The sequence below is a fragment of the Podarcis cretensis genome, assembly GCF_951804945.1.
Source record: "Podarcis cretensis genome assembly, chromosome: 15".
In the NCBI taxonomy this organism is placed as follows: domain Eukaryota; kingdom Metazoa; phylum Chordata; class Lepidosauria; order Squamata; family Lacertidae; genus Podarcis; species Podarcis cretensis.
Window position 1 is genome coordinate 16,531,027 of NC_137185.1, and position 13,735 is coordinate 16,544,761.

Below are 13,735 nucleotides of genomic sequence, written 5' to 3' on the forward strand. Positions count from 1 at the left end.
AAAGGAAACAGCTTATAAGAAGTAAATAAGGATGCCAGAAACAGGATAAACGAAGTCTTTATTTGGTTGTTTGTATTGTTGTATATTATGCTTGTTGTTTGTTATGTTTGTGTCTGATGGGGGTGGATTTCTGTGTTGGGGTGGTGGGGGGTTTGTGGTATGTTGTAAATTTCCAATAAAAAATTATTTTAAAAAAGAGAGAGAGAAGTTAACCAGAGGTACCACTGTAATTCTCTTTGACCTCTCAGCGACCTGGAGCAGCTGTCCAAGTTAAGTGTGGGTGGCACCCACACTTAGTTGTAGTTCTTGTATCCTAGTTCATCCTGATGAGGACCCTGACTGGCCAGCTAAGGTCACTGTCTCACAAAGAAACTTGTCTGACTAGTTCATCAACTTCCTCTGTTAATCTCCAACGCACTGTGAGTGCCACACCGCAAGAACTGGAAGCGACTTGGAGCATCATCCGGGTTGACCCCTAAAACCTACAATGTTACTATTATTACTAATATTATTATCAACCCACACTTAACCATAAGGTTAAGGGCATGTTACATCATTAAGGGCAGGTTACATCATTAAAACACAACTTTTAAAAGCAACTTACAACTATAAAAATAAGATGGGTCCTAAAACTATGCATATCTTACGTGTTAATAGCAAGGGTAAAGAAGTGGGTCTTCAGCATCCTCTGAAAGCTGTATAATGAAGATGCCAGATGCATCTCTGTGGGGAGGGAGTTCCACAACTTAGGGGCTGCCGTAGAGAAGGCCTTGCCACCACTGCAAACCTCTGAGAGTGGAGGAACTTCCCCTTTGCCAATTGCAACACCCAAGACAGTCTGTAGGCAAGGAGGCAGCTTTTCAAATATTTGAGGACTAAGTCCTTTAGGGCTTTAAACACTAGCATGAGCCCCTTGAATTGGACCCAGAATCTCGCACCAGTGAAGCTATTTTAGAGCAGGGGTTTGTATGAGATCTAAATAGAACCCCAGCTAGTAAACTGGCTGCTGCACATAGAGCGCATCACAAAAATCCAGCCTGAAAGTTATCAGAGCATGGTCAAGTCATCTCTCTCCAAAACAGTCCTTAGCTGGTGGATGCATTCTACATCTGCTGATGGGACACATCAACCAGCTATCTACTTCTGAAGCATCTGAACTGTTTACACAGAAATTGGCAAGTGGATCTGCTGCAGCAGCAGGTTTGGTCCACAAAACGGCTCTTATCAACCTCCTTATCAACAAAAGGATGTCACAGATGATAAACTCCTGCCTCTCAATCTTGGGTATCAACCCCTCGCTATCTCCTTCGGCATCAGCTGGGGGGGGGAGCGGCAATGCTTCCGACAAAGCCCTTGTCTCATGACATCAGCTCTGCATTCTAGATTTTGGGTAGCCATAATCCTCTATAAAAAGAAATCTGGGGGAGCCTCAGGTACCCAGGACTGAATAAACGAAGAAGAAGTCTGGAAAGTGTCTCTCCATCTTCACCTGCCATGAAGCTCTCTTTGGCTGCTCTGGTCTTCCTCCTCCTTGTGGCCACCTTTGCCCTGGCTGATGCCTCTTCAGGTGAGTCAAGGGTGACTATCCATCCTCCTCTCCTCTCCTCTCCTGGGGCACAGGCTGTAGGTCAGTGGAAGAGCACCTGCTTTGCTTACCATAGGTTTCAGGTGTGACTCCAGCATTTCCAGGTAAGGCTGGTAAAGGACTCGCTACCTGAAGCCCTGGGGAGCAAATGCTCACCAGTGAATGACGCTAGTAAGAGAGATGGACCAGGGCTCTGACTCAGGATAGGGCAGCATCCTGTGTGCCTGAGATTTAGACCCTGTTTTACAGCTGAAAGATGGGCAGGATGGCTTTCATCATTAGGCTGTAATAATTATAGAGAGGGGCTGGTGGGGAGGGGAGGTAGAAATTTGCTGGAAACCACAGGAGGGGAGAGTGCTCTTTTGCTGAAATCCTGCTTGCTGGTTTACCATAGGAACTGTTCCTTCACTGTGCGACCAGGATGCTGGACTAGGTGAACCATTGGCCTGATCCAGCAGGCTACTTTTATTAGAGGGAGATAGATGATAGAGACGGATAGATAGATAGATAGATAGATAGATAGATAGATAGATAGATAGACAGAGAGATTTGTACAATACGTAGAGAGTTAAAAAATATTTAAGTGCTTTATAAAGGCTTTTAAATAAATTAAATTAGGATAGGGCCTAGCAATGGGTGATGATTCCATCACATTCTCTATTTCTTTGTTCCCCATATTTCCAATTGTCAGGTCCGTTTTCTGTATTTCCACATTGTTTGCCCGTTCTCTTATTTAAAAGCTCTCATGAAAATTCATCAGCTTTTTAGAGAAAGCTCCAAATATACACATTTTTGCAAAGTGTATGCTCCCTAATGGGGCCTTTGGCTCTGTGGTGCCAGGGTGATGGGTTCTCAGAGCTGAAGTGTCACAGGCCCCAGAGTGAGTCTGCCCACCCAGACTGGTCTCTGGATCTCCTCACAAGGAGATACACAAGGTGTATTGAATTTGCAACCTTCTGAAAATTGAAAATTAAAATTAAAAAAGGAAAAAAAAATGTCTCACCCAAGTCACAGGCTAGCAATGAAAGTTTCACAGGGCAAAGAATCCTGTATCCTTGGCAATGGGATGGTGGACAGTTGAAAGGGAGAGCAACCTGTATTGAGCCGCCATTCATTTCTCTCCATCAGGGGAAGACACCAAGGAGACCCAGGATGAGGCTCGTGATGGTAAGCCTTCCTTGTCCTCCCTCCTCAACCATACTCAAAGAGGAAGCTGGTGCCAGATTCACATGGGCAGTTCCTTCTCTACTCTGTCCTGAGGATGCTGTTCAGACAGCCATTTCATAGAATCATAAATCTGTCAATTTGGAAGGCACCCCAAAGGTCCTCTAGTCCACCCCCTGTCATTCAGGAATCACAACTACAGCACCCCTGACAGGTGGCCATCCAACGTCTGCTTAGAAAGCTCAATTGAAGGGGCTTCCACCACTTCCAAGGCAGCCTGTTCCACTGTTGAATGACTCCTACCCTCAGAAAGTTCTTCCTAACATTGAGTCGGAATCTCCTTTCCTGTTTTTTGAATTCATTGGTTTGGCACAGCAGGAAAAGAAAGCTTGCTCCATCTTCCATGTGAGAGTCCTATCACCATATTTCAGGCCTCAGTTTTTAAGGCTGCCCCTGCTGCCCCAGGCTGAGCCTGTAGTGTGGGAGGGAACATCCATTGCAGGGAGATTCAGGCTCCTTTCAGTTCAGGTGGATGGGGAGTGAAGGAGGTCTATTCCAGCCCTCCCCAGTGAACCTCCCTTGATCTGAAGGAGAATGAACACTTCCCCTCTCCAGGAGAGGCTGGGACCTCCCAGAGCCTCTGTGAAAACTATCCCCCTTTCACGTTCCATGGTACAGAAGCCACTAAACTGTTCCAATCCTCACCTCTCCTTCACAGGCTCAAGCCACTGCTGCATGAAATATGAAAAGAGACCCATTCCACTCCAGCTCTTGGTTAGCTATGAGTATGCAGGCAGTACCTGCCCCCTGCCGGCTATCATGTAAGTAGCAGCAAGTTTATTTTTTTATATATTTATTTTTTTTTAAAAAAAAACAACAACCAGAAACACCTGAACGTTCTGCATGTTCCAAAGTAACAAAGGGTTTTCTTTCTTTTCAATTGTTTGGCTCGTCACTGAATTGCAGCCAACTTCATGTACTTGGCTAATGATCTGTACAAATCCAGCCCACCAGCAATTCTCTTGAGTTAAGGTCCACCCAGGTCACATCCACCCCATTCATTGAAAAGACATCGGTGCCACTTAAAGAAAGACTCTTGAGAAGTTTAGTTTATCCCTTGCAGAACTACAGTTCCCAGGACACTTAAGAAATCACAACTCCCAGGATTCCTTGGGGCAGAGCCAAAACTGTGAAATTGGTATTAAGAGTGCTTTAAGGGTATGAAGTGAGAGCAGAGTCATTCGTAAGTCTTCTAGCTGTCAGAAGGTCCCTGGATGGAATCTCCTCTCTGCCCTGGGTTGGACAAGTTGCTTTAAGCCCCTCAACTCTGATTGGATTATGTTAACCATATTTATATTATAACTCTCTATGGAGCGCAAGGTGGTGTATATGTGGCTCTCCTGTCCCCATATCATCTTCACAACAATCCTGTGAGGTAGGTTAGGAGACTATACTAGACTCAAGATAACTCATAGAGCTTCATGTTATGTGGGTATTTGAACCCTTGACCCTGGGTCCTAGAGGGTGAATGTCGGGACTAGACCTCAGCACCACCCCAGTCAATCCCAAGTCAGAGAACAACCTTTTGCCCGGCCTTGACCAGCTTGGAACTAAGCAGACATTTCACCTTTTGCAGATTCATCACAAAGAGGAATAAAAGGATCTGCACTAACCCCGATGATCAGTGGGTCAAGGATCTCATCCGCAAACTGCCCCCACCATAGAGACAACATCCCTCCCCTTCCTTCTCCACAGGAAGAAAAGAGAGTCCAGGGCTCAAGCTGCTTTGAATGCTGAAAAGAAAAAAAGCCAAGCAAAAAGTGAAGCAATATGATTAAAGGGAGTGATGCTGATCATGTGCTGAGTGCCTCTCATTTATAGCCTCGCAACTCCCAGAGGCTGAGGTGGGGACCTGGGCTGGGCCGGGGGTGGTGGTGGCTCTCAACATTTCACCTCATATCTCATATTGAACAGGGGCAGCCAACATGGTATCCTACAGAAGTCATTGGACTACAACTCCCATCATCCACCTTGACCATCGACCATGATGGCTAGAAGTTGATGGGAGTTGTAGTCCAACAACAGCTGCCTTTCCTTTCCAAAGAAAGCTGGGAATCTGGCCAATAGATGGTGGAACTGAGCACAGGAGGCAGGGCTAGGACCTAGGTAAAATCCAGCTGCCAAGGCAACATGACTACCCAAACCTGGAATGGTATTCCCTCCTTCATGGGCCCAGGACCGCAGCCCCCTCCTCAAATCTGGCCAGGCTAGCATGGGTGGAAGGGGAAGCTCACTTTTTCACCCAGGTGCTCCCAGTCTATACATATTAGGATGTTTCTAGTCATCAGCAAAATTCCAACCAGTCCTAGCTGGGCAGGGCAGAGGAGGCGTTCAGTCCTCCATCTCTCAAAGCTCGAGGGGTGGGTGGGTCTGATAGCAGACAACTCTCCCATCCCAGAGAAGGAGCCTTCAAATGATTTATACCTTCTGATGCTGAGCAGAGTCACAAAAGTTTGTGGTACGTGTGTGTGTGTGTGTGTGTGTGTGTGTGTGTGTGTGTGTATAAACTTCTGTTTTATTTTGGTGTTTAGGATATGTGTTTCTGTGTAGTGCACCCCTCCCACTCCTCTTCCAGCTCTCAGAGCTGATTGCAACTATTTGAATCACTCCCCCTGCCCCTGAATAGCCAGAAACAGGGGAGGCAATAGCAGAGGAGGGGGTTATTGCTGCCATGGCCTGCTCACAGGCTTTCCAGAAGCCACTGGTTGAGACATGTGTTCTGGTCTAAGTGAAACCCCCTATGGCCTGATCCAACAGCCAGGTTCTTCTTACGTTCACACTGTAAAACAGGAGTTGGATATTCTCAAGGAGGAGCCCCTGCCCTAACCCTCCTTACTGCATCCTGGACCAGCCAAAGTTTCTGGACACCCTTCAGAAGGCAGCCCCATGTGGGCCATATTGCAGCAATTCAATCGTGGGCTTTGTCGGGACCAGTTCTGGCTTTCCCAGGAACAGGAACTGAGCAGAGCCCCTCAACCCAGCAGACCTGCTGGATCCTGAGCTGTAAACTAGTTTCAGCAAGAAAATCCTGTCTATCCCTTAAGCTACATGTTGGCATCCATCTGCCTTGGGAGACAATGGAGGAGTGAGCCTTTTTGGGATGAGGTCAAGCTGTTGGAAGGTTGCAGCACCTGCTGTGGCTGTAGAGACCGATGCGGGAGAGACATGTTTTGCTGCAGCTGGGGCAGATGTAAAGTTAAAGATCTTCTTTTGCTACAGGAGGTGATCAGCACCACAGAGCCAGTTGACAGCTGGGTGCTTCTCAAGCAGAGAAGACACTCATTTGGAGGGGTGGGGTGGGGAGGTCCAAGGGGTCCCTACAGCTTTGGCAGGGAGAATGCAAATCCAGGCCTGATAAACAAGATAGTCAAAAAGGAGGTCCAGGTGGGCTTTTGGTGGAGCTAGCAGACAGGAACTGGCCTCTGCCAGCACCAGGCAGTGATGGAAGAAGGTCTCCACTTTGGACCATGTAGCCTTTTTTCTTTTTTCTTTTAAAGGAGTCCTTAAGGTCATGGCTCCACTACACCCACAGCCTGGTTGCTACCCATCCATAACCCTAAAATGGCTTGTTTTTCTCAGGAGCTTGTGCCGGCTGCCCTTTGCTTGCTTATTGCCCTGATGGTCTCCAACCCTCCCCTGATGTTTTTGAAGCATCTAAGTTCTTTGTGGGTTTTCTCAGAAAGTGGATCTGCTGCAGCAGCAAAGTTGGTGCACGAAAAGGCTCTTATCAACCCTTTTCACAATCAAAAGGAGCTGCAGATTATGGGCCTCATGATCGGCCCATACACTGCCTCTCTATTTTGGACATCAGCCCCTCGGTATCTTCATCGCTATCAGAGGGAGCGGAAACTTCGCTGCTTTATACAAAGTCATTTTCCCCATGATGTCACCTCCTCATTCTAGAGACAAGGTGGCCAGACTTGTCTATAAAAAGAGACCAGGGGATCCTCAAGGTACTGAGCATTGAAGGAGTCAAGGAAGGAACCTGGGAGGGTCTTGAGTCCTGCCATGAAGCTCTCTTCAACTTCCTTTGGTTTCCTCTTCCTTGCGGCCCCCTTTGCCCTGGCTGCTGTTTGCCCATGTGAGTCTGCCCCTTTCTTCTATCCCTTATTTTGAAAGTAGTAGTAGGACAGCACAGGCTGTAGGACAGCAGTAGGGCGCCTGCTTTGCTTGCCATAGGTTTCAGGTATGACTCCAGCATTTCCAGGTAGGGCTGGTGAAGGAAGCCCTGGACAGCAAATGCTCATCAATGCATGATGATAGTAAGAGAGACAGACCAAGGCTTTGACTCAAGGAGGACTTCCCTTTGGTTATGTAGCCCCAGGGCAACTGGTCCTCAGTGCCACCGTGGTGCAGGCACCAGAATGAGTCCGTTGGCCCAGTCTGGCCTCTGGCTCTTAGCAGGAGTGGAGGGGACTGGTGGGGAGATCGCAGGGATTTCCAAACACAGAGCTGAAAAGTTGGCCCGCAAAAAGGCACTTGTCTCACCCAGAGAAAGATGCCACAGGATTTCCTTGTTTTGCTCAGTGAAAAAGCCACCCTAAGAAAGTCTCACCCAAGTCATAAAGGTAAAGGTAAAGGGACCCCTGACCATTAGGTCCAGTGACGGACGACTCTGGGGTTGCGGTGCTCATCTTGCTTTACTGGCCAGTGACCTGGTGGCCTTAGGGAAGCCTCAGCCCCTGGCCCCAACTCTGATGAGATGCAGGTGGGAGAGCGAGTCAACAGCTTCCCAGGGGAGGGAGAGGCTCTGGAGGGTGAATGCCAGGGGTGCCCTCCTCTTCCCCACCCCCAGGCCAAAGCCGGGATGCCTTTCTCCATGTAGCTCTGGGACAGAGCACCTGTTTGCCTATAGATGGTCCCAGGTACAGTCCCAGGTGGGGCTGGGATATAAAGGTAAGGGGACCACTGACCATTAGGTCTAGTCGTGACCGCTTTACTGGCCAAGGGAGCCGGTGTACAGCTTCTGGGCCTTGTGGCCAGCATGACTAAGCCAGAGCAGTGCACGAAAACGCCGTTTACCTTTCCGCCGGAGCGGTACCTATTTATCTACTTGCACTTTGATGTGCTTTTGAACTGTTACGTTAGCAGGAGCAGGGACCGAGCAATGGGAGTTTACCCCGTCGTGGGGATTCGAACCGCCAACCTTCTGATCAGCAAGTCCTAGGCTCTGTGGTTTAACCCACAGTGCCACCCTCATCCCCACCCAAGTCAAAGGCTAGCAACAAAAGTTTCATGGGGAAAGATTCCAATATCTATGGCTGTGGAACAGTGGACAGTTCATAGAGAGAGGAACCCATAATGACCCTCATTTGCTTTCTCTCTTTCAGTGGAACCTGCTAAGGAGACTCAGGATGTGGCTCATAAGAGTAAGTCTTCCTTGTTGCTGCCTCCTCAACTATACTCAAAGGGGGAGCTGGTGCCAGACACACATAAGCAGTTCCTTCCCTAATCTCTGTCCCAAGGATGTTCTTCACACGACCATTTTGGGCAACGTTGGCCACAGTTCTCAAGGGCTGTCCCTTGCTGAGCTTGTTGTGATGGAGGCAATGTTCACCAAAGGGGGCTTCAGACTCCTTCCCATGAAGCATCCATTCAGGTGGGTGGGAGGAAGGTCCATCCCAGCCCTTTCCGGAGACCTTTCCTGGATCAGAGGAAAGACAGTCACTTTCCCCCTCCAGAAGAGCAGCAGGCTGGGACCTCCAGAGCCTCTGGGGGCATCATCTCCCATTCCTCTTCCACACTACAGAAGCCACTAAATTATTCCATTCCCTCCCTCTCCTTAGGAGCCAACTGCTGCCTTAATTACGTAAATAGACCAATTCCATGCAAGGCCATAAAATACTATGAACGGGCACCCAGCACATGTGCCAAGCCGGCTGTCATGTAAGTAGCAACAAACTTCATTAGATGGAGGGGGGGCACAACTCTGCATGTTGAAAGTATCAAACGCTCAGGGCTGTTTGTTTCCAATCCTTGGACTGGTTCTTGATTTGCAGCAGATTTGTGCAGATCCAGCATACCAGCAACTCCCCCAAGTTAAGCTGCAACAGATCACATCCACAGCTTATGTTGAAAGTGCCATTTCTAAGAATCATAGAATTGCAGAGTTGGTAGGGATCCTGAGGATCATCTAGCCCAACCCCCTGCAATGCAGGAATGTGCAGGTGTCCCTTACGGGGATCAAACCTGCAACCTTGGTGTTATCAGCACCCTGCTCTAAGCAAGAAAAGAACCTTGAAAAGTGTAGTTTAGGCAACACAGAGCTACAGTTCCCAGCACCCTAGGGAAACCACAGTTCCCAGGATTCTTTGCAGGGAGAGCCACAAGGACTGTGAATGTGGCATTAGAGGGCCAGAGTAAACCCTAAGTCTTGTAGTTGCCAGGAGGTCCCTGGCTCAAATCTCCTCTCTGCCCTGAACTGGCCATGTGGCCTTTGGGAAACACCAGCCCCACAACTCAGTATTTCTATCTCTCCAAGGAGCTGAAGGTGGTATATGTGGCTCTCCCCCTTCTATATCATCCTCACCACAACCCTGCCAGGTGAGTTAAGTTGAGAGACTAGGACTAGCCCAAAGTCACCCAATTTAATGGCTGAGTGGGGATTTGAACCTTGATCTCCTGGGCCTCAGAGGGTAAAATCAGGGCCGGATTTAGGTTTGATGAGGCCCTAAGCTACTGAAAGTAATGGGGCCCTTTATATGTCCAGCTGTATCAACAACAAATTGTCGCTGTTTTTTGTGTTGAATATATGCTATCTGGTAATTTATGGCCCTAAAAGGTATCTAAAGCCATTTGCACATAACAAAATATGTATTTTATCAAAGTAATTGTTGAACTGAAATACAATTAAGAAGTAGTATATTAATAGTGGGGGCGCAAGAGAGTGGAGCCCTAAGCTATAGCTTGTTTAGCTTATACATAAATCCGGCACTGGGTAAATGTCAGAATCAGCTCTCTTCCCTGCAACCCAGCCACACCCCATCAGTCCTGAGCTGTGGAACTTCCAAAACAGAGAACTGCCTTTTGCTTGGCTTTGACTGGGCACTAAGCAGGCCATTCCTTTTTCATAGAGTCTACCTGAAGAAGAACAACAGAAAGCTATGTGTTGACCCCAGCAAAGAATGGGTCCAGAAGATCTTGAAGTGTTTTCCACCACCATCATAGAGACAACATCCCTCCTGCTCCTTGCTCCCTCCTCCTCCTCGTCAGGAAGAGAACTGGAACCAAGTTTCAAGCTGTTTTGAATGCCAGAAAATCAGGCTTCTGCAATATGATTAAAGGGAGTAGTTCTGAGCATGTGCAGAGTGTCTTTCTTTTAAAATTGCATATTTGAGTGTTTAGATTGCAAGTGTGTGGGGGTGGGTGCTTAAGGGTCAGCTGGAGTCATGGCCCTTTTGAGTTTTGTCCTGGACAGAGGCAGAGCGGAGGGCTAGCAGGGGTGGGGGCTCAGCATTTTCAGCTCAGGCAGCGACAGGGAGAGAAGCTCCCCCAGCTGGAAATCCTACTGCAGCACACTCTGTTAAAAAGCTCCAGATCCCTACATCCTTTTCATTGGGAGAGATGTGGGGTTTTTTAAATGCAAACTCATATTTTTATTTTTGCATGAAATAAGATCTGAGCCAGAGACAGGGGTGCCAACTTGAATAAAGTATTGGGAGGGGGAGCAGGTAAGCCCTGCCCCGCATAATTGATCACATGACATGTCACACACACACGCAGAGTTTGAATGGCAATGTTCATCAACTTGAGTGGAGCTCTAATATTTTATCGAGGGGTGTGGCTGAAGGGACTTCGGCCCCTAGGATTTGGCTCCTATGGCCAGGAGGATCTTGCTGCTACCTTCAGACAGGTGTGTCACTATAGCCTCTATTTCTATGGTTAAAAGCACCCTCTAACTGTCAATCATCTCCATGATGTCACTCATTGGCTAAAAACAGCGATAGACAGGTGCAGACTCATATCACACAATCAATTGGATAGCGTCTTAACATATTGAGCAAGGGCAGCCAATGTGATGCCCGCTGGATGCAGGCGGTGCTGTGGTGCAAACCACTGAGCCTCTTGGGCTTGCTGATCAGAAGGTCAGCGGTTTGAATCCCCGCGATGGGGTGAGCTCCCGTTGCTCTGTCCCAGTTCCTGCCAACCTAGCAGTTTGAAAGCATGCCAGTGCAAGTAGATAAATAGGTACCACTGCGGCGGGAAGGTAAACGGTGTTTCTGTGCGTTCTGGTTTCCGTCATGGTGTTCCTTTGCGCCAGGAAGAAGCTGTTGAACTACACCTCCCATCATCCATCCTGACCATTTGTCAGAGCTGGTAAATGTCGGTTCTTTATCTCCCCCTGCCTGGCCACCAACCTGGATGGCTTTAAAATAGGATTAGACATTGTCAGGGGTTCAGGAGCAGAAGCACAGGGAAGAGGGGAGATGGAGAGCGAAGGGGAAGAATCTGAGGGCAGCGTAGGAGAAGATGACAGTGGCCCGAGAGATTCCATGAGCCTCTCCAGCGAATCGGAAGATTCACAGAAGGGGGCGCCGGTGGCCAGGGCAAGGGGGGTCCCAAGGGGGACACCCCAGAAGCAAGGGGCCAGCGGGGACTCCCAGAGCAGCAGTTGGAAATCAGGACCAGCTTCCCCACCAGAGCATAGTGGGGGGGGGAAGAGTCACAGGTATCGGGAGTAGCGTCTCCCCCAGCAGGGAGAGGAGAGGAGTCAGGGCTGACCACGCCTCCATCGGAGAGTCAGACAATGGAGGGGAGGTCAGATCCGGCCAGTATCCCGGAAGAGGGAAGCAGTGACAGAAGTAGTGTAACGGTCAGGAGGAAGGTCACTGGGTTGGCGCGAGAGGCAAGTTCAAATGTACAGGAGCGTGGGACAGCAGAGAATGAGGATTGGGAACCGGGTCCTAAAGCCCGCCGGAGGCAGGGGGAGGAGCTAAGCGACTCAGCGTCTGAGGAGTCCAGAAAGGGGAATGCCCCAGTGGGCAGGAGGACCCAGAGGAGAAGAGAGCAGCGGAAAAGGTGGAGCAGGGCTAGGATCTTAAACTGGTGTCAGAGGGGAGGAGATTCAGACGGGACTTCGCCGATCTAGGGTTTAAGATGTAGGGCTGCGCGCTGCGGCTTTGAAATGGAAATTGAACTTCAATAAAGACTTTTGTACATTACGACAGCCTAGCGTTGGTCCTCTGTGAGCTGGGACCTAGAGGCAGCTCTGACAGACATATTCATAGAAAGCAGGGCTCCCCAGGGGGTACTCAAGGGTACACAGTACCGGCACCTCTTCTTGTTGTTAAAAAGTATGGCACTTACTGTAACAACTTCATTGTGAGTACTGGCACCTATTGCTCTAGGAAAAAAGCACTGATGGAGAGGGTGATTGATGGCTGCTAGTCATGATATGTTATTGTAATGGTTATAAAGGGTTACTTGTGCGTAAGTTGCCGTTACTTTTGGCTAGATCGCCTGGCTAACCATGCCTTGGCTGACAGCCCTCACTCCGTGGCCGTTCAGTCGCTTGCAGAATCCATCAGTGGGCGTTTCTTGAACCGCTTCCAGCATAGAAGCTGTTTGACGCCAAGTCTCCGCCTACTCTCCCTGCGCGGGACTCTTCTGCGCAAGGAAGGAGTGGGCAGAGGCGTGCCCATGCTCTCTCCACTGGTCTCGGGTGAAGAGTCTTGGAGACCTCTCTCCGAATCCTCCATCTCCCTCCCTTCTCTACTGGTGTTACGCTGAATTCCTTCCCCCTGCTGGTCCCCTCTCCTGCATCGCTTTGGAGCCTAGCCTCCACCTCTCGCTCCGATGTCAGTTCCCTGACAGTTATACTCCAGACTATTATGTTATACTCCCTCTGCCCCTGAATAACCAGAAACAAGGGGAACAACAGCAGAGGAGGAGTGGTGTTGGCCCAGTGTGCTGCTCTTGGGTTTCCCAGAAGTATCTGGTTGCACAAATTAAGCTGGTGGCCCTCCATCACTACATTTTCCTAGAGGAAAATGCTCCCTACTTTAACTGTGCTTCTCTATCATTCTCCGCTCCACATTTTTCTAAACTCAAAAGCAATGTTGCAGCCTTTCCTTCTTCGCATCTTGTCTCTGTTTGATGGGGTGCTGGTCCCTTGCCACCTCCTCACTGAGGAGCTGCGTGGGCAGAAACTGACCTCCTTCTCATGAAATTTTCTTCCTGGAAATGGACTTAATCTTTCAATTGCACCCAGCTTCCCTTTTCCATTAACAGCAGCCTCGTTTGCCACTATGGTATCATCTCCTCAATTCTGGATATGGAAATTACATAATCACAGATCACCGAGTTCATGGAAACTCGTCTTGATGAAACTGAACCAACCCCAGTAAACAAAAGAAAAGGAAAAGGAAACCAGCTTATGAAGGTCGAAAGCAAGGAGGGTTACAATGAAGGTTTCAGAGCAGAGGCTTCAAAAGACTTTTCTCCATGGACCACTTGAAAATTGCAGAGGGCATTACAAGCTGTCATGGCGATTGCAGTGCTCTGTACTAGATGCTTTCTGGCTTCTTAAATTTATTCCCTTGTGTTTTCTTTAATTTTATTTTTGCTGATTCATCCTGTAGTTTTGTTGTCCACACCCAAATATTTTATTGTTTTTATTTATGCTAGAAGCAACCATCAATATTCAACAGTTCCCACCCCACAGAAGGATCAGGTGCCTATTTAATTACACTTACCTTTTTTTAAAAAAACAATAAACCTGAAATGACTTTAAAGATATCATTCCACAAGTTGCTATATGTTCTCAGAGGCCTTTAACCGTATTAAACTATGGAACTCACTTCCACCAGAGGTGGTCATGGCCACCCGCTTGGATGGCTTTAAAAGAGGATTAGACAAATTCATGGAGGACGAGAGGGCTATAGATGGATACTAGATGTATATATGCTGAATATATGCTTCTGAATA

General features: G+C 48.4%; 3 protein-coding genes across 3 annotated transcripts in view; 2 read left to right on the top strand and 1 right to left on the bottom strand.

Moving 5' to 3' along the window:
- KIAA0753 overlaps positions 1–13,735 on the bottom strand; it is a 128,959-nt gene that overhangs the window by 17,621 nt on the left and 97,603 nt on the right. The gene's annotated exons all lie outside the window — the stretch shown is intronic.
- LOC307203665 (C-C motif chemokine 5-like) lies at positions 1,341–4,605 on the top strand. Its single transcript, XM_079954638.1, has 4 exons — positions 1,341–1,567; positions 2,714–2,752; positions 3,468–3,570; positions 4,386–4,605. Exons 1-4 carry the CDS (start codon positions 1,495–1,497, stop codon positions 4,471–4,473), a joined length of 303 nt encoding a protein of 100 aa, XP_079810764.1. The 5' UTR covers positions 1,341–1,494; the 3' UTR covers positions 4,474–4,605.
- LOC307203664 (C-C motif chemokine 18-like) lies at positions 1,481–10,105 on the top strand. The gene is made up of 5 exons (XM_079954637.1): positions 1,481–1,488; positions 6,812–6,890; positions 8,140–8,178; positions 8,596–8,695; positions 9,883–10,105. Exons 2-5 carry the CDS (start codon positions 6,818–6,820, stop codon positions 9,974–9,976), a joined length of 306 nt encoding a protein of 101 aa, XP_079810763.1. The 5' UTR covers positions 1,481–1,488; positions 6,812–6,817; the 3' UTR covers positions 9,977–10,105.

Coding starts and splice junctions, on each gene's coding strand:
- LOC307203665 (XM_079954638.1), top strand. CDS start 1,495: ATGAAGCTCTCTTTGGCTGCTCTGGTCTTCCTCCTCCTTGTGGCCACC. Junction 2,753..3,467: donor CCAGGATGAGGCTCGTGATG/GTAAGCCTTCCT, acceptor TCTCCTTCACAG/GCTCAAGCCACTGCTGCATG. Junction 3,571..4,385: donor TGCCCCCTGCCGGCTATCAT/GTAAGTAGCAGC, acceptor CACCTTTTGCAG/ATTCATCACAAAGAGGAATA.
- LOC307203664 (XM_079954637.1), top strand. CDS start 6,818: ATGAAGCTCTCTTCAACTTCCTTTGGTTTCCTCTTCCTTGCGGCCCCC. Junction 6,891..8,139: donor CCTGGCTGCTGTTTGCCCAT/GTGAGTCTGCCC, acceptor TCTCTCTTTCAG/TGGAACCTGCTAAGGAGACT. Junction 8,179..8,595: donor TCAGGATGTGGCTCATAAGA/GTAAGTCTTCCT, acceptor CCCTCTCCTTAG/GAGCCAACTGCTGCCTTAAT.